Consider the following 21,489-nt stretch of genomic DNA (forward strand, 5'->3'; position numbering starts at 1 on the left):
TTCCTGCAATACAATCTTAACTGTCCTATGAAACTAACTACTGTAATCTTTTTTTCCTTATTTTTACTCATGTCAATCATTGAACTGTGACCATGCTGGAGCAAAACCTTGAAGGGTTTTGGTTAAACAAATTGACTTCAGAACTTAGTAATTATTTGTAATGCTTGGTACTTAATCTTTCTGTCCCTTTTGTCAAACAACTAGGTTGCAGCAATATAAACAAACCAACACCGGTTGTTGGAAGACAAATACAAACTTACATGAAGGGCTTTGTTCAGTTTCCATCTACCAAATCCCCTCACAAGGCTTTGGTTTACCCAGGGCTATTGCAGAAAACATCTGTCTAAAGTGTCATGCAGTGGGTTTGAATTCAAGACATAGTGACTGGAAAGCAAACTTCTAAATCACACAGCCACACTTATGCCTGATGATAGTAATAATAATAATTTCTAATTTATGCACAAGGCCAGAAGTTCTGAAGTGATGCGGAAGTTAAGCAGTCATATTAACCTCAGTAATTAATCAGCACTTCATTTTATCAACAGAAGGAACAAAAAGCGAAGTTGACCTAGGTAGGATTTGAACCAAGAACATAAAGAGCCAAAACAAATATAGCAAGACACTCTAAATATTCTTCCAGCCCATCTTGACAATGATGATGATGATTTCTTTATTAAAAACTAAGAGTTGACAAAAACATTGGAGACATTACAGGATGATACAGTGTGAGATACCATAAGGGAGTATGCAAAAAGTAAAATAACAAACACAAAGAAATGATAAACATGATAATGACATTAAACGATGATGATGATGATGATGATCTGAAATGGAGAACTATTCAATGATAAGGAGTTACAAGTAGAAATATCTAGACTATAGAGATAGAAAAGAGAAACAATCCTCAGAGGAATAGTTACCTTAACACTGATAAAACCACTGCAAAGTCCAGTTGTTGTGATGTAGTTTGTGTGCCTCAATGACCCCGAGAGCTATGCCAGTGGAGCTTGCTAGGGACCTAAGTGTCTCATAGACTTAGGGTAATCAGAACATGAAGTCATTGTTTTACAATGACATATTCAAAATTGTAGCCTCATTTGGATTGTCACAATATTTTGGTTTTTGTGTCATCAGGCCTTTTCTATGTGTCTGTCATATTTGATATGATAATGTTCTCAGAATTTCAAACACAACCCATTATTAAAATCCTTGGAAATAGATTACCCAAGCGGTTGAGGGAACCTGTGGAAGAGGTAGACCCAGGAAAACCTGGGACGAGGTGGTGAAGCACGACCTTCGAACTTTAGGTCTCACTGAGGAAATGACTAGAGACTGAGACCTATGGAAGTATGTTGTGTGTGAGAAGACCTGGCAGGACAAGTGAGGCCATAATCCTGTGGCCTATACCTGGGATGTAGCCAGCCCACTTATGCATTCCTTTCCTTCTTTGGACACAAAACTCCACTTGTGAAGACCTGTTGAGGCAAGTGAAAATCAAAATCGTAATCTATCAACATCAATGGAATTTGTAGCTGTGATACCAGTGCCGGTGGCACATAAGAGAACCATCTGAACGTGGCCGTAGCCAGCCCCGCCCGACTGGCCTCCGTGCCAGTGGCATGTAAAAAGCACCATCCGACCGTGGCCGTTGCCAGCTTCGTCTGGTCCCCGTGCCGGTGGCATGTAAAAAGCACCATCCGACCGTGGCCGTTTGCCAGCCTCGTCTGGCACCTGTGCCGATGGCATGTAAAAAGCACCCACTACACTCACGGATTGGTTGGCGTTAGGAAGGGCATCCAGCTGTAGAAACACTGCCAGATCAGACTGGGCCTGGTGCAGCCTTCTGGCTTCCCAGACCCCAGTTGAACCGTCCAACCCATGCCAGCATGGAAATCGAACGTTAAACGATGATGATGATGATATCAAGGATACAATGAAATGGAAACAATTTACTCCCATGGGTTTCATAAAGAAATTCCAATTACCAAATATAACAGGTAACTGAGGCGGGCTGGAACATATAATGGCCAAAACATTGTGAACATAGCAAGCACGATGATGTCACTCATCTGAATACGACAGAGCTTAAAATTGATATTTCTACCTCTCAGAAATTCAGACAAAAATTATAGAATTATTAATTAGAATGGAAGGAATAAAATATTACAAAAAGCTACGAAATATAACAAAAAAAAAAAACACTAACAGAAAGAAAAGTTTTTCAACATCCGTTTTTCCATGGGTTGGATGGTTTGACCAGGATCTGGTAAACCATAGGGCTGCACCTAGCTTCAATGTCTACTTTGGCACGATTTCTACAGCTGGGTGCCCTTCATAATGCTAATCACTTTACAGAGTGTACTGTGTGCTTTTTTCCTATCAGCAGCACCAGTGAAATCGACAAATAATTTGAAAAACAAAAGAATAGGAAGCAAAAAAAAGCACCTTCAAATAAATAGGAGGTGGCTGACAGGGGGAGGTCCTATGCCAAGTGCTGAAAAACTAAAGTGTGATAGAGAGACAAGCCCAGTTGTTTTGCTTAGATATTAGACAATATAAACACCAATTTGGAACAGGCCATAAGATTTGAACTGTGTATTTATTACTTCTTGTTGGGTGAATATGAGAAAGGAAATGAAATTCTACAAAAATAAAGTGTAGAAAGGAAAATTCTGGTAAAGAAAGTTAGGAGAATTATGATAAATTGGTAAACAGACAGATACTGATAAATGTTAATGAGGAGTAAAAGATCCCTTGTAGGATAACGATGAATAGTAAAATGCTGTACTGCAAATCTGTTTAACTGCTGTTGATCACATAGGAAAAACAGATATCAAAAGAAGAAATGTTGAGTAAATATTAAAAATATTAAAAAACCTAACCTAACAACATTATATAGACATAAAGATAGTTATTAATGGGAATACAGAGGTGTGTCATAGAAGCTTTGTGTGTTGAATATAGGTTTTTGTGTTAAATCTAAACAATATGAACTTTGCTTTTCGTTTCCTGATGTTAAGGGTTTAGTCGGCGAGCAAGTTTAGCATGGAGAGTCTGTCAAATATTATCATGAAGGTGAGATTGAAACTGATGTTATTGAAATCTCAAAATAAACCAATGAATGAATGCTATGCTTGATTTACTTGACACAGCTGACTGAAGTTACACCTTGCCTTGCCAGTCATGACTGTACAGATGAAAAACGTGAAAGCTGTTCTCATTGGCAGACAAATCCCTTGATATTCTTAGTCTACAAAGACTTTTTACTCCCTTAATAGCTAAAATGGTAAGTGAAAGTTGCAGCAGTTAAATCTCACTTGAAAAAAAAAAAAAAAGCTATTTTGTTCCTAATTGCCATTGAAATAAATCTTTTTCCTACAACTTCCTTGCAAGCTGCACTGCAAAATCAATAATATTATGGTATGAAAAAGACACCTCAAACATGCTATAAAGAAGTTGGTGTTAGAACGAGCATCCAGCCAGTAACATCATGCCAAAGCAAACACTGGAATATGATGCAGTCAATGGGTGCATCAGAGCCTGCTGAACTGTCTGACCCATGCCAGAATGGAACATGGACATTAAATGATGATAATGTTGTTGTTTTGTTCCAGATCAGTTCTGATTAACCCTTTTGTTACTGTATTTATTTTGAGATGCTCTGTGTTTCTTTCAATTATTTTAAATATAACAAAGAATTTAGTAAAATAACTTAGTTATCATTCAGATAGTGTTTGGAACATAAATTGTGACTAAGGCTTGGTGGAATATTTTAATTCAAAACTTATGAAAACAAGACATTTATACTACAGAGCCAGAGCCGGTTTTGGCCGGGTTGGTAACAAAAGGGTTAAATAAACCTATAATCAAACGTGCTCCAGCCACGACAGGTCTGTATTTTGCTTTTTGTGTCAATCAAAAATTACATTATCTTTGTACATTAAACTGTGTTATCTTTTCAATGTAATGAATGTAATCACTGTTAATCCAAAAACTAGATAGAAATAGAAGGCATCTATGGTACCACACCATGTTCTCACTGCTGATAATGATGCTGCTGATGTCACAGATAATGCTGTTGCTGATGCCACTGATAATAACAATAATAATGATGATGATGATTTCAAATTTCGGCACAAGGCCAGCAATTTTGGGGTGTAAGTCAATTACATTGACCCAGTGTTTCACTGGTACGTATTTCATCATCCCTGTGATTATAGGTGCATTAGGAATTGTCCCTAAAGATTTGAACAGATGGATAGAGGAAATAGGTATAAAACCTAGTTTAGTGCAGCTCCAGTAAACAGTAATATTAGGAACAACTAGGATAGGTTCTTAGCATCAAAGGTTACTTGTTGTAGCCTGATGCTGAGAATTTTTCTTTACCAAGTCTAATCTATTGTACGTATATAAAATAATAAACCCTTCTATATAGGTACAAGGCCTCAAATTTTGTAGAAGAGAATAGTCAACCCCAGTACTTGATAGGTACTTGTTTCATTGACCCCAAACCCACCTAAAGGATGGAAGCACTGTGTGTTTCACCCACATGTAAAATTAGAACATTTCACACACCCTACCCAAATAAACCAAACTACACCTTCCTTTCTCTTCTTCTTTACATTTCCTCTTTCCTCTATGCTTATCTCTCCTTTTGCACACCTGCAGCCCAATCCTGTCCTCACTGCCCTGCCCTGCCCACTGTGTCATTGCTATCCTGTTGTTTGCTTCAATTTATACCCAGGTCTCACCAGTTACTGCATTCTCCCCGCTTTCCCCTTTTTTGCATTCATGTCCCTTTTTTGCATTCATGTGAACTTCCTACTCCTGCACCCTTAGCAATGCCCTACCATCCAATTTATGTTACCTTGAGAATATAACCTGGCACATTGCCACTATCTCTCTCTCTCTCTCATTCTCGCTCTCGACCCAACTCATCTCCATTATCATTTTAATATCCACTTCTCCATACTCTCACAGGTCAAATGAAATTTGTTTAAGTGGATGCCCTTCGTGTTGCCCACCCTCACCTGTTTCCAATTAAGGCAACCAGACATGATTTCAAGGAAGACTGGAAATGAAGAATACTGCTTGCATGAGAGTGACACTTGTTTACAACTATCAAGTGAAGTCAAGACAAGAACACTGTAATACATACATGCGTGCGCACACACACACACACACATGACAAGTTTCTTTCTACTGAATCCACTCACAGGGCTTCGGTCAGCCCAGGGTCCAAGGTTTCATACATTATGACTAAACCCAAAACTATGTGAGAAAACAAACTTCTGACCATACAGCCATGTCTGCACCTACAATGGATAATATAATCCCTGACAAGCAAAGAGTCAGTATGGTCGCAGCCTGGAATACCTTTTGATCTTATTCTTATTTCTTTACAGCCCACAAAGGGCTACACACAGAGGGGACAAACAAGGACAGACAAATGGATTAAGTTGATTATATCAACTCCAGTGCGTAACTGGTACTTATTTAATTGACCCCGAAAGGATGAAAGGCAAAGTCGACCTTGGTGGAATTTGAACTCAGAATTTGAACTAAGTATTTCGCCCGGTGTGCTAATGTTTCTGCCAGCTCGCCACCTTTTTCTGCACAATCAGGGTGGATTTAGGCCTTAACAACAACAGGAGGTGAACAATACAAAAAATCATAATCTTAGAAATAAGGACTTATTTCATATTTACTTACCATGAAGAGTGAACGGTGATGAAGAAACATGTTTTCCTTTATGCTTAACATGGATTTCAATATCCTTATATGACCTATGTAGACGATACCTCACAATGTAAGATCCATCCTGCCGATCAAAAACATTGTGACCATACCAAACATTCGTTCCTTTCACTGCTAATGAAATCTGAAAAGCTTTTTCACCAACCGATTCTGTAAAACTAGAAAGAAAGACACATTTTAGTTAACTACATCCACAAACAATCTATAAAAAACAAACATAACAAAAAAAACACAATTACCAATACAAAAACTAAAGTTATTTCTATATGTTTTCATAGTTTATATTTATGACTACTTTTAAAAATAGTACCATACATACTGGTGCATGAGATGTGCTTTTTTTATTCTTAAATGTAACAAAAAATTGGCATGCATCTAATGCAACTGTATTACTGATGGTATACTGAGTGTATGAGGAAACAATATAAAATCTCATTTTTTCACCACAAAAAAGTGCTCTTATTCATGAGTACATCTTATATACTAAGAAGTTGAGTAAAGTGTTAAAAACATCATTGACACTAAGATTTACTTAAATTATTTCTATGTCATTACTTTATTTTTCATTTAAGTGGTTACAGTGTGAGAAACTAGAAGCCAGACTTATTAACAATGAAGTTATTAGAAAAATCATATGTCATAAACACATTTCAAATAATGAATTCTATAACATCTGTTGTCAATTAGTCTTCATGCTTCAAATACGATATTCATATGAGAAGAAAGCAACAAAATTGAAGACTTGTGTGAACTCTCAAGAAACTTGTACTTTACGTTTTAAAAAAGATGCTTACACACTAATAATAACAATATCTGGTTAGTGGTTGTACCAGAATGAGTGACACTTGTACTAACATTCTGAAGTGTAAATTGGTACCACAGCCACCGAAAATGTGATGGATCAAAGTTTGTGGGTCTCATCAGGAAGCCTTTTCTTTTACAGGTACACTCAAGGCTGTATGGTTCACAAGGTGTGTGGTTAGGGCATTTAGCTCACAATTATAAGGTTGCAAGTTTGATTCCCAGTAACGCACTGTCTCCTTGAGCAAGACACTTTTCCCATTGCTCCAGTGCACTCAGCTGGCAAAAATAAGTAGTACCTGTAATTCAATGGAAGCCTTGTCATATTCATTTCCACACTGAATCTATGAGAATTACTTTAAGGGTACGTTAAGGTGTCTGTGGAGTGCTCAGCCACTTGCACGTTAATTTCATGACTGTTCCATTGGTTGGATCAACTGGGTCCCTTGTCATGGTAACTGATGGAATGCCAGTTGTTTCTTTTAATGGTTCAAAATCATGTAGATTTTGTTTCAAATTCACTGTGTGGCACTTTGAGCATGTGTCCTGAGCTGTAACCTTCTGATGGCTAATATATTGTGATAAAATTAAGATATTCAGCAAGCTTTATTGCTGAAATGTATATAACAATATGTAACATATATTCAATAACAACTGTTCACTTAGTCTTGAAAATGATACCATCCAAGTACTTTCAAATATTTCACTAACCTACTTGTAACCTAACCTGGAAGTTCTGCATTGTGTATTGTACTGTCTTGAAGTATTATTGTAATTTCACTTACATTTGATGTACTAAATGTATGTTTATTTACAGTAATATAAAATGTGACAATATTTATTATATAAAATTTGTAGTCCTTTGCAAAATTTTTATTGTTTTCATTCTTTTCTAATTCTATGACAAATAATCACTGATATCAGGTCTGTTCATTAAAAAAAAGTGTGCTCTATCCTAAAGTGATAACATTTAAATCGACAATGATAAAATCAAGATAGACAACAATGTAATCCTGACAGAAGATAATGAAATTGAGTTTGACATTGACAAAGTTGAGGTTGATAATGAGGAATTTGAGAGGGAAACTTTGTAAGTGTTTAAAGTTGCCAAATACATTCTTCTTCATATCATCTTTTAGCAACTCTTTCAGCTTCAAATGGAACCTTCTGGAAATTAAGCTTGGTTATTTCTGTAGTTGTGATGCATCTTTAGATCTGCAATAAACTCAGCCTAATTTGGATTACATATGAATGTAATGAACAGATCTGTTTTTCCACAGAAGTGAAAAGGGTTCATTGAATCCCCAAAAATGTTTTTTGTGGAATCTACCATCTCCAATGAAAGTAGACAGAGGCACAACAAAGCTACCCATACAGCAATCTGAACTTGGCTCTTCATGTCTTGTAACATTCTGATTCTTATTCCTGCTGAAACTTTTGAAACCATTCTTCAAATTTGCAATAACTATTGACAATGTACTCTTGTGATAACTTTCCGTACAGCCGAAACATTTTAAAACTACGACATCAGTCGTATATTCATAATAGTTCAGTTGGGTAATATTTTTTATTATTATTCACATTCAAGAGCATCATATCCCAACTTTTCCTCTTAACCATTTTGTTACCATATTTCTGTTGAGATACTCTGTGTTTCTTTCAATTAATTTTAAATATAACAAAGAATTTAATAAAATAATTTAGTTATCATTAAGCTAGTGTTAGAGCCCTATATCATGACTAAAGTTTGGTGGAAGATTTTAATTCAGAACTTTTGTAAACAGGACATTTGTACTACAGAGCCAGAGGGAGATAATACAGCTGCTGAGGGAGATAATAAGGGGTATTTAAATGTTCAAAAGGCAGAGAGCTGGTAGAAACGTTAGCACGTCGGGCGAAATGCTTAGCGGTATTTCGTCTGCCGTTACGTTGTAAGTTCAAATTCCGCCGAGGTCGACTTTACCTTTCATCCTTTCGGGGTCGATAAATTAAGTACCGGTTACGCACTGGAGTCGATGTAATCGACTTAATACCTATGTCTGTCCTTGTTTGTCCCTTCTATGTTTAGCCCCTTGTGGGTAATAAAGAAATAGGTATTTAAATGTTCAACTATCATATTTTCTTATTTGTTTTCTGCCCACAAACGGCTACACACAGAGAGGACAAACAAGGACAGACAAATGGATTAAGTCAATTATATCGACCCCAGTGCATAACTGGTACTTATTTAATTGACCCTGAAAGGATGAAAGGCAAAGTCAACCTTGGTGGGAAGTTGAACTCAGAACGTAGCGGCAGACAAAATACCGCTAAGCATTTCGCCTGGTGTGCTAACATTTCTGCCAGCTTGCCACCTTCTATCATATTTTCTGGCATACAAGTTAAATTTTTCAGACCAAAATTTACAGCCCCACCAAAAAAGGTAGCTTGAGTTATACAAGACAGCTTGGGAGGACCAAAAATTACTTGTGAAATACAGCAGTAATTTGCAAGAGAATGACAATGTTTGGATATCACTATACACTACATCAACTTGTATTCTGGAAAATACAATCATTACTGTGTTCATAAGACAAACAGGCTCCGCATATGTATCAGGTTCTGTTCATTCAAGTGAATCCTAATGTACATTCAGTGGCTTGTTTGTATGTTGATATTGTAGAGGTAAACTTAGACAAGGGTTGTTGTTTTATCAGAGATAGTTTATAGCTCAGGTGACAAGTGAAATGCATCACCTTCAATTCCTCAGGTATATATATATATATACACACACATAAACACACACACACACACACACACACATCATATACACCACCTTTGTTTGAAACTATATCCTGGTCATAATTTGCCCCACTTCTGAAAATTAATTGCATTTTAAAAGTAATTAGAGCTGGTTCTTTGTTTTATTTATTTTTTTCCTGTATACTTGTATTTTATCCACAAATAGACTTAAAAATAAGTGCTGGGGGGTAAATTTGTTCAACTAAAATCCTTTGATGCAGTGCTCCAGCATGGCTGAAACGCATGAGGCCAAAAGATTAGAGGTAAAAGACAGTATGCTCCCAGAGGAAAAAACAAACAAAAAGAATAACGACATCATGTCATCGATATATATTAACATCTAGGACTCCACACCACAAACAAACACACCCACAAGCGTGTACATACAAACACTTCCACGTTTTTTGTGAAACAAGTGCGAGAACCCAGACTACAGGTCAAATTTGAAAGACCAAGGTCAAAACGTGACAGACACACAAATTTATTTTAGTAATATATGTCTTAATTGTGTTATTTCTTTGTTTTTTTTTGTGATTTGTTACTCTATTATGTCTTTTGTGTAATTTTCAACAGCAAAGTTGCGAGTGTGAGAAGCTTCAGAGTTTATTGGTATTGTCATAAGAAAATGTATATTATGAGAAGTAGTCAGGCAGTGTAGTAAGAAGCTTGCTTCACAACCACACATGGTTCTGGGTTTAGTCCCACTGCAATCTTGGGCAAGTGTCTTCTGTTACAGTCTCAGCCTGACCAAAGCCTTGTAAGTGGATTTGGTAGAGGGAAACTGAAAGAAGCCAGATGTATATATATATATATATATACACACACATACATATGTATGTATATGTGTGTGTGTCTTTACATGTGTCACTCACCAGCACTTGACAACCGGTGTTGGTGTGTTTATATCCCCATAACCTAGTGGTTTGGCAAAAGGGACTGATAGAATAAGAAATAGGAATTATAAAAAAAATGTCTTGGTGTCAATTGTTTGACTAAAACCTTTCAAGGCAGTGCCCCAGCATGGCCGCAGTCCAATGACTGAAAAAAGCAAAGGATAAAAGATTCAAATTTAATTCATTACCAACCCTAATATTCTTCCTGTTCCTTACTTGTTTCAGTCATTATTAGACGGTGGCCATGCTAGGGCACCACTTTGAAGGGTTTTGATCAAACAAATTAACACCAGCACTATGATACTTATTCTATTGATCTCTTTTGCCAAACAGCTAAGCGACAGGAATGTAAACAAACCAACAAACACACTCACAGCTTTGAGATTTCAATGATGCAATTGTTTATTTTTAGAATGACATTGTAGGGTAGGTGTGAGTGGCTGGATCTGGCCTGTTTGAACATAAAACAGATAGGATATTTGGTCTGGATATGGTCGGTTTAAATGATAAAGGGTTGGGTTAAAGTACATTCTACTCTCTTGAGAGGAAGTCATATTGGATTATATAGCCCTAAATCTGCAGCCATCTGTCTGAAGAATGTGATGGTGATGGCTGTGGATACCTCTGATTACAGATCTGTTTGATCAGGGTTGACTTGGTATTAAAGAACAACATTACCATCAAGATAACTACATGCTTAGCAGTTTAACTCTTTAGCATTTAAACTGACCACATATGGCTGAAATATTCCACCTGTTTTATGTTCAAACCAGCCAGATCTGGCCTCTTGCACCTACCCTACAATGTCATAAGATAAACAACGAGATCATTGAAACCTCAAAGCTACAAGATAATGCATAATTCAATCAGAACAATTGAATAAATCAGCATTCTGTAAGAATAATCTGAATGCTAAACGGTTAAAATAAAAGAGCTGTGAAAAAGACAAAAATTAATAATTTAACACCAAAAGTAAATAAATGTTAAGATAAAAAAACCATTATAAAATTTTAGAATAGAGGAAAATTTATTGTAATTGACATATATTGTCAGAAATTAGCTTTAGAGTAGGATCCAGTAGTAAAAAAAATACTTGAGAGGAAGCAACTGCAAATATCATTACAATACATACAGGGAACGGGAACAATGAATCTGTATAAACTAATTAAATGTATTTATAAACATGAATAAGAAAACAATAAATAAGTATATCAATCTCAAAAATATTCTCAAACAAAAAGTCACAAAAGTATCTTTTTCCTTTGTGAGGTGAGTTTATGTGTGCATATAATATATATATATATATATATATAATGTAATAAATATAATATAATATAATATATATATATATATAAATATATAAGACATGGGATGAGGTAGTCAAGCATGACCTCAGAGCATTGGGCCTCACTGAGGCAATGGCGAAGGACCGAGATCTCTGGAGATATGCTGTGACTACAAAGACCCGGGCTGCTTTCTGCAGCAATTCCACATACCCCCTACCCATTCTAAGTACTCCGGATCCCCAAAGTACCCTGGATCCCCAAAGTACCCCGGACCTTGTTGCCCCCGTGCCGCTGACACGTTAAAAGCTCGAACCGATTGTGACTGATGCCGGACCCTCCGGCCCCTGTGCAGGTGGCACGTAAAAAGCACCCAATCCACTCACGGAGTGGTTGGCGTTAGGAAGGGCATCCAGCCGTAGAAACTCTGCCAGATTCAGACTGGAGCCTGGAGCGGCCCCTGGCTTCCCAGACCCGGTCGAACCGTCCAACCCGTGCTAGCGCGGAAAGCGGACGTTAAACGATGATGATGATGTGTCTGTGTGTGTGTGTGTGTATATATTTGTATGTATGTATGTACACACACACACAAACACACATGGAGTTAATATGGAGTGTGAGAAAATCTTGAGTCATTTGAGTCACACAGTAAAATTGTATTACCTTACTAGCAGAATTGCCCAGCGTTGCTCGGGGCTGAATTGCTTGAAAGTACTGTTAATGATTGCACTGAATTATGATGATTATTCAGGCAAATATTGATATAAGTTTACGGTGGGAGATAAGGACTTAACGATCAAACGTGTGCCATTGCATTGTTTTGGGGGAACCAAATTTCTGATGAGCATTATAGGGGTACCAACTTTAAGAAAGTGTGGTGGTAGTCCGGGGTGCTCAAAGGAATTGAGTACCTCTATTGGATAGTTGATCACGTCCTCTGGGTCAGGAGTTGTATCGATAGACTGATATACAGACTTCCCCAGGAATGAGTTTTAGCATTTCATCATTAATATGGTGAACAGTTTTATTCCTCGGGGCCAGTATAGCCTTTTATAATTTGTTATGATAATGATAATATTTCACACGAATACTTATGTAGAAATACTTGGGTGTATTTAATTTAAAATTACATAGCTGTATTTTGACAATCCAGTGCCATTATTGCAAGCATTGTTGCTGTGACAATTATTGTTCTTAAGACCTAATTCCTTACAATTGGTAACCAAACATTGTTTTAATTATACAGCAGAATTAATAAATGTATAACTGTAATTCATCACAGAGTCATTACCAAAGAAAGGTACGAGATGGTACTGGATGGTATTACGAGATGGTACTGGATGGTATTACGAGATGGTACTGGATGGTATTACGAGATGGTACTGGATGGTATTACGAGATAGTACTGGATGGTATTGCTTGCCCTTTGCTTTTCAATGGTGCATCCTCAAAAATGCCCAAATATGTTACATGGAAGATTTATCTGTCTCATTTCAAAGTGATCTGAACAAAATTGGAACACACACACACTCGCTCTCTCTCTCCCAGGTTTGGTTGATGAAATAAATGTATAGGCGCAAGAGTTGCTGTGTGGTAAGTAGCTTGCTTACCAACCACATGGTTCTGGATTCAGTCCCACTGCGTGGCACCTTGGGCAAGTGTCTTCTACTATAGCATCGGGCCGACCAAAGCCTTGTGAGTGGATTTGGTAGATGGAAACTGAAAGAGGCCTGTCGTATATATGTATATATATGTATGTATGTGTGTGTATATGTTTGTGTGTCTGTGTTTGTCCTCTCAACATCGCTTGACAACCGATGCTGGTGTGTTTACGTCCCCATAACTTAGCGGTTCAGCATAAGAGACCGATAGAATAAGTACTAGGCTTACAAAAAATAAGTCCTGGGGTTGATTTGCTCACCTAAAAGGCGGTGCTCAAGCATGGCCGCAGTCAAATGACTGAAACAAGTAAAAGAGTAAAAGAGCTCATGTCAGTAAAAGATCATGCAGCACACAAATATGTTTGTTGGCAAGTTGTAGCCACATATGCATGCTTATTGATGTGTGTGTGTGTGTGTGTGTGTGTGTGTGTGTGTGTGTGTGTGTGTGGTGTGTATATATATAAATAAATAAATAAATAAAAAATACACATTAAGTACAGGACATCACCAATGAGTGAAAAGTATGTAAATACACGAGAGAAAAGTAGATGACAAAATACCAATAGATAACTTGTTCATCAGTTGTTGACTGTTTATTGCTACTCATTTCATGCTTTCAACGACAAGACAGGAAACCTTCATAAAACAGCAGAATCCAGAAATTTTAAAAATATAAAATTTGTGGAGAGTTAGGGCTTCGAACAAACAAACAACAACAGAGTGGATGCACAGGGTAAACAATTAACGAAGACAAACATTAACCCTTTTGTTACTGTATTTATTTTGAGATGCTCTGTGTTTCTTTCAATTACTTTAAATATAACAAAGAATTTAGTAAAATAACTTAGTTATCATTCAGCTAGTGTTAAGAACATAAATTGTAACTAAGGTTTGGTGGAAGATTTTAATTCAAAACTAATGAAAACAAGACATTTGTATGACAGAGCCAGAGCCGGTTTCAGCCAGGTTGGTAATGAAAGAGTTAAGGGCTATTAGGCCAAGATGAATGGTAATGGGTAACATCTGGGAGAAATTTTGAAAGGATATAGAATTAACAGAATAAAAGAAAATAGTAGGAAAGAAAAAAGTGTTGAGAGGCAAGAGAAGAGGGGAAATGACATCCAGCTAGTTGGATGTCGCATCCAAAAAAAGACAGAGTGAAAAATACATAAACACACGAAAGAAAAGTTCAGGCAAAAATACCAAAAGAAGATAACTCACTCATCAGTTTCGGACTATTTATTGCTATGCATTTCATGCTTTTAAGGACAAGATAGGAAGACTTCATAAGACAGCAGCATCCAGAAATTTTTATATACATACACACACATACATGTACTTATATATATATATATATATATAAACACACACACACACATATATATATTGCTTGGAAACAGGTGACAGTTTGTGAAAGAAGGACTAAGAAGAAAGTGTAGTATGTACACGTGTGTATATACATTAGATATATATATATATATATATATATGCACACGCACAAAACATATATTTTATTTTATGCATTTCAGCCATGTGGCTGTGGTCATACTGGAGCACTAACATGCAACATTGCCCAATTACCTCCTCAAGCCTTCCCCACCACTCATCATCTCTCTCTTTCACTGATTCCCTCCATCACTTTCCTATCTGCAGCATTCTACTGCTGTGATAATTAAGAGCAGTACTGTATACTTCGTCATCTTGTTCAGTAATGCCAATTATCATCTTTCCAACTTCTCAGAACCACTTCATTCATCACCCATCAACAATTCTTAATATTGTTCCTCTCCACTCACATTTTACACTGATGACCCTTTTGTGCTACCATATTATCTCCCATTTCTCAACCAGTGTTTGGGCTAAATTTGAGGATTTTCATGTCTCCATTTTTCAGAAGCAGCTTGATGTATTGGTGAACAGTCAACATTGGAGAACATAAAGTTGTAGTTGAGAAAAAGTTAACTGACATGAAGGGCTGGAAGTCGTCTGAATATTGGAAAAGAGTTAACTGTATTGTGCTGATTTGTGTCAAGTATCAAAATGCCAACATCATGACTGCTGCTCAATGCTCTGAGAACATTGTAAAGGCTGTAAACACTCGGTGCATATTTTATTCTCTGCCTGCTCTACACCTGCCTCTCTTATTCTTATGCAACCTATCCAGTTACACATGATCTCCCTCTCCCTCATCCTTCACTTGTTTACTGCATTATTACTATTCTGCTATTCCCCATTCTATTCTGAAATGTCAGTCATCACCTCCTCTCCCCTATCTTTCTCCACTTCATATATATATCATTGGCAAATGGCCTGGTGGTTAGGATGTTGCACTTATGACTGCAAGAGCGTGGTTTCGATTCCTGGTCAAGGTGGCACATTGTGTTCTTGACCAAAACACTTCATTTCACATTGCTCTGTAATTACTTCAACACCTGACATGGCACACCAGGTACCATTGATTTGATGGAAGGAGCAAGTGAGCTAATGTACAACACAACCATCTGATCACTATACACAAAATTATCTGTGCAGGATGTTCGGGAAGAAATTGTGGAATCGTCATTCTCAGATTTGAGTGACTACCAACAAGTTTGACTGCCCCTCCAACCTACCCAATCCCAACAGTTACCAGTCTCCCCTGTCTATCTATTGCCAATCACTCCTGAACCATTATATTTGACCCTACACCAATTTCCCCATCTCTAACCACTCCTCACTCTTGCAATCTCCATTCACCCTTACCCTCAGTTTTTTTGTCACCACTCCTCACTATTCACCTTCCGCTACCCTGACACCTCATCACACTATTTTATATTTTTTCCAACTCCACCCCAGTTACTCTCAATCCCTCTTCTACAACTGAATAGCCATGAATCTCCTCTACAGTAAGAAACCTGTTCAGCTCGGGCCCTTTCATACATACTTTAACCTCTCATCTCCTAGCATAAAGCTGCCATCTGTTGAAGGAGATCTTAGTCTAGCAACCTACATGGCAACTTCACTAGTGCTGGTGCCGTGCAAAAAGAAGCCATTACACTCTGTAAAGTAGTTGACACTTGGAAGGGTACCAAGCCACAGAAACCATGCCAAAGCAGACATCAGGGTATGATGCAGTCTTTGGAAATGCAGGACTGATATACTCTATGATGGATCAAATATATTTGTATAGAAGAAGTGCGATACAATATAGAGAAGACTGGGTGTTCGACATAGCAAATAACTGTCACAGGGACTAGATCTCATGTTTTATTAAATAAGCATAAAAAGCAGATTGGCATCGTTTCTTATTTCTTACTTCTTTATTGGAGCTAAACATAGAAGACAGACAAGGATAGACAAAGGGGTTGAGTCGATTACATTGACCCCAGTGCGTAACTGGTACTTAATTTATCGACCCCGGAAGGATGAAAGGCAAAGTCGACCTCGGCGGAATTTGAACTCAGAATGTAACGGCAGACGAAATACTGATAAGCATTTTGCCTGGTGTGCTAACGTTTCTGCCAGCTCGCCGCCTTAGTATCGCTAGATTGGCATTGTTTCTGGAAGGAAAATGTTTTTCTCATACACAGTCAATACTAAGGGGAAAAGATTCAATTACATAAATTGGAAAAATTAAAGGAAGACAACAAGGGCATTCATTCCTTCATCTAGTTTGGTGTAATTAGTAAACCATGATAGTGTTCACTTCTTACTTGCAATGGCTAATCTGTTTTTACTCTACAAAGAGAGCCTGGAGAGGAATTAACAAACATTATCAAGGATGGACTGCAGGAAGATCCAAAGACATAATTTGGCTATCTTTTATCTTTTACTTGTTTCAGTCATTGGACTGTGGCCATGCTGGACTACCACCCTCAAGGGCTTAGTTGAACAAATTGACCTCTGTAATTATTTTAAAGTCTGGCACTTATTCTATGGATCCCTGTTGTCAAAATTCTGAGTTACAGGGGCATAAACAAACCAACACCAGTTATCAAATAGGGGTGGAAAATAAACACAAACACACATATGGGCTTCTTTCAGCTTCCATCTACCAGATCCACTCACAAGGCTTTGTTTGGCCCAAGGGAATAGCAGAAAACACGATCATGTGGTTGGGAAGCCAACTTCTTACCACACAGCCATACCTAAGCCTATAGATATAAACATTAATTTTCTATCTACCAAATTCACTCACCAGACTTTGTTTGGCCCAAGACATGTACCCAAGGTGCTACACAGGGGGACTGAATTCAGAACAATATGGTTGGGAAACAACCTTCTGACCATACAACCACGCCTGTACCTATAAATACAAATATTAATTTTCCATCTATCAAATCCACTCACAAGGTTTTGGTTGGCCCAAGGCTGTAGTAGAAGCCCAAGGTACCACACAGTGGGACTGAACTCAGAACCATGTGTTTGGAAAGCAAGCCTCTTACCACACAGCCACACCACTGCCTATAGATTACAAACATTAATAATCTCTGTAAATTGCACTTACGCATTGCATTTAATTATAACTAGGTGATCTGAGTCTGTGAGAGTAGAGTTTGTTGGTCATTGACACAGTGAAGTAGCAGCAACAGGGTATATATCAGCCAGGGTGTTGATCAACACTTTGTTTGCTTTTGATAAAGGAATCTGTATGTGGTTACTTAACCTGCTAGAAACAGCAACCAAATTCCTTCAAAACATACCCTACTTTCTTAAGGACTAAACAAGACACAGGTAAATATAATCCCACATACTTCTAAAATGGACAGAAATACTTTTAATCCTAAACCTGCTTCACCAGAGTGGATTCAAGACTAAACAACATTAATAATAATAAACTTTCATGTGTACAGTGGGATCTTTTATTTTTTACTTGTTTCCCCCTCATCAGACAGTGGTCATGCTGGAGCACCGCCTCGAGGGATCTTTGTCGAATGAATCAACTCCACTACTTTTTTTAAAAGTCTGGTACTTATTGTATTGCTATGTAAAAGCACCTGTGTGGTGGCATGTAAAAACACCCAATACACTCTGTAAAGTGGGTGGTGTTAGGAAAGGCATCCAGCTGTAGAAACCATGCCAAATCAGACTGGAGTCTGGTGCAGCTTCCCAGTATGCCAGTTCTGGTCACACCGTCCAACAAGCGTTAAATGATGATGATGACGATGATAATGAGGGACAAATACAAAGATACACAATTTATATATATGTGTGTGTGTGTGTATGTATGATGTATGTATACATACATATATAAAAAAGCCCATCATGTATATACAGAGCAACCTCGGTATATATATATATATACATATATATATATATACATATATTAGAAGGTTTGGAGATAATGTACAGGTATTTTATATTAGAAGAAATGAGGTACTCAGAAATTCAGATGGTTTTATATTTACAGATATTTATTTGTATGTTACATGTTTTTATACATTATATATCATATATTAGCGCTTTCGTCCATTCTAGTGGAGTCATCAAATTGAACTGAAACTTTACTTTTCAAAAATTCCAATTCTAAAGGGTCGAAACAAACCCAAGCAATGCCGGGCTATACTGCTAGTATCTCTCTCTCTCTGTATATATATATATATATATATATATATATATATACCTGCACACACACACACACACATACATACATACACCTACATACCTACTTCAGACATACACACACAGACATACACCCATACACTCACACTCACACGCATACAGACACACACATACACACGCACACATACACACACACACACACACCTACATACATACATTACACTTGTATACACACACACTTACATTCATACACACACACACCTACACAGCCATACCCTCACTCAGACACACACATCTACCTACACACACACACAAACACACACGGACACACACCCATACATACATACATCTACACACACACGCCTACACACATACATAAACACACACACATACACATATACACACATACGCACACACACATATACTTATACACATGCACACACACACACATACATACATACACCCATATACATACACACACACATACCCACATACTCCTATACGCACATACATACACACATACACACTCACACAAACATACACACACACATACTTACACACACACTCACCTGCACGCGCACACACATGCATGACAAACACCCATACACTCACACTCACATACGCACACACCAACATAGACACGCACACGCACACACACACCTACACTCCCACACACATACACACGCACCTACATACACACACGCACGCATACACACATACATTACACACGTACACACACACCTACATACACATGCATACACACACACACACAAACATGCACGGACACACCCAGACATACACACATACACCTATATACACACGCCCACACACCTACATACACACACATATACACACGCCCACACACCTACATACACGGACACACCCATACATACTTACATACATACACCTATACACACACGCCCACACACCTACATACACACACATGCATACACACACACACACATGTACGCACATACACACACATATACGCACATACATATATACCCACACACATACGCACATGCATGCATGCATGCATGCACACGCACACACCTACACACACACACACGCACGTACACATACATACATACACACACGCATACATACACCCATACACATACATGCATCCTACACACACATACATACACACTCACACATACATACACACACACACACTCACTCACACACCTGTATGTACGCGCACACACATGCACATACACACACTTCCCCACACCCACACGTACATACATACACACTCACACACATACACACACACGGACATACATCTATGCACACACATACTCACATACATTCATCGGACACACTGCCACCCGGACATACACACAGACACACTCACACATCCACACACATACATACTTACGCACATACTCGCAGGCGCGCGCACGCGCACGCATACGCGCCGCAGGCACCTCGCTCTTGGACCCGACGAGACCTCCCGCCTGTTCCTGGGACCGTCGCGTGTCGTTGGGTTTTCCCACGCCCGTCTCCGCGGGACCACTCTTCCATCTTCCCCTCAGCTGGAGTCCTTTTTCCTTAACCCCCCCCCTTTTTCGTTACACACACGCGCACACATATACACACATTGCTTAAATATATACATTACTCTTACACACATTCAATCTACTCGCCATTAATACCACCACGACACTGGACACACACTACTACTCAACACACGCTGGCACGCTACATACGCCCCCACCCCTTCCCCTCCCTCCCTTCCTCCTTCCTTCTTTTTCTTACTACTGACCTTGTCTGCTAAGCTGACCACTAGTCTCGCCCTACCTCACACGCCTACACACAGACGCACACACTAACACACACATATATATTTTTGTGTTTTTTCATCTCGCCTCACACACACACATACACACACGCACACACTCACACATACACACACATCTGTTGCGTTACCAACCTTATCTCCACTCTTTTGCCTTTAAAAACCCACTTTGCTCTGTTTTCGTAAACATCCGCCTTTCACCATGTGCAACTCGTAAACACCAGTCGTCTTTTTTCTCTTTCCCTGTTGCCCGCTCTGGGATCTTTCTTTCCTCTCTCTTCCTTCTTTATGTTTCCGACGAAGAGCTCCGCTCGAAACGTCATACCTCCCTGCTTCCATTTCCTGAGCGCCTATTAATAATAATACTGTAATTGTTCCATTGTTGTTGTTTTTTTGTTTCCCGTTTGGATTAAAATTATATATATATATATATATATATATCTAGTGGCGTCATTCAAAGGCTAAAACAATGCGAACGCATTGTGACCAGCGATGTGTAACTACATCTGATGGTCTGGTCGATATATATATATATATATATATCTATATATATATATATCTATATATATATACTAGCAGTATCACCCGGTGTTGCTTGGGTTTGTTTCGACCCTTTCGAATTGGAATTTTTGAAAAGTAAAAATTTTGCTTTATGCAACTTGTTATTCTCTTCAAGTGAACATTTTTCCAGGTGAAATACACCGCAAATTAGTAATACAGCAGTCAAAAATCGTAAAAAATAGGGATTTTCATAGAAAAAAAGCACCTTTTTGATGTAAATAATTTTTGGTGTTAACATGGTCCGATTTGAATTTTATTTTCTTTTTTGGTCAACTTGTGCTGCAGGGTCTCGAAGGAGATAGTGTTAGTTGAAGGCTACCAAACCTGCCACACACAGACAACTTCAGCTTTATATATATAGATTTGCTACACACTACTTTCCATCCCTAATAATGAAACTTGGTAGATCC

General features: G+C 38.1%; 1 protein-coding gene across 1 annotated transcript in view; it reads right to left on the minus strand.

Annotated features, from left to right (window-relative positions):
• LOC115220983 (protein O-glucosyltransferase 2) overlaps window positions 1-21,489 on the minus strand; it is a 70,819-nt gene that overhangs the window by 32,934 nt on the left and 16,396 nt on the right. The window contains exon 2 of the mRNA XM_029791199.2: window positions 5,713-5,915. Within this exon, the coding sequence (XP_029647059.1) occupies window positions 5,713-5,915 (203 nt within the window). The remainder of the gene's footprint in view (window positions 1-5,712; window positions 5,916-21,489) is intronic.

This window comes from Octopus sinensis, linkage group LG17 (assembly GCF_006345805.1).
Source record: "Octopus sinensis linkage group LG17, ASM634580v1, whole genome shotgun sequence".
Taxonomy (NCBI): Eukaryota; Metazoa; Mollusca; class Cephalopoda; order Octopoda; family Octopodidae; genus Octopus; species Octopus sinensis.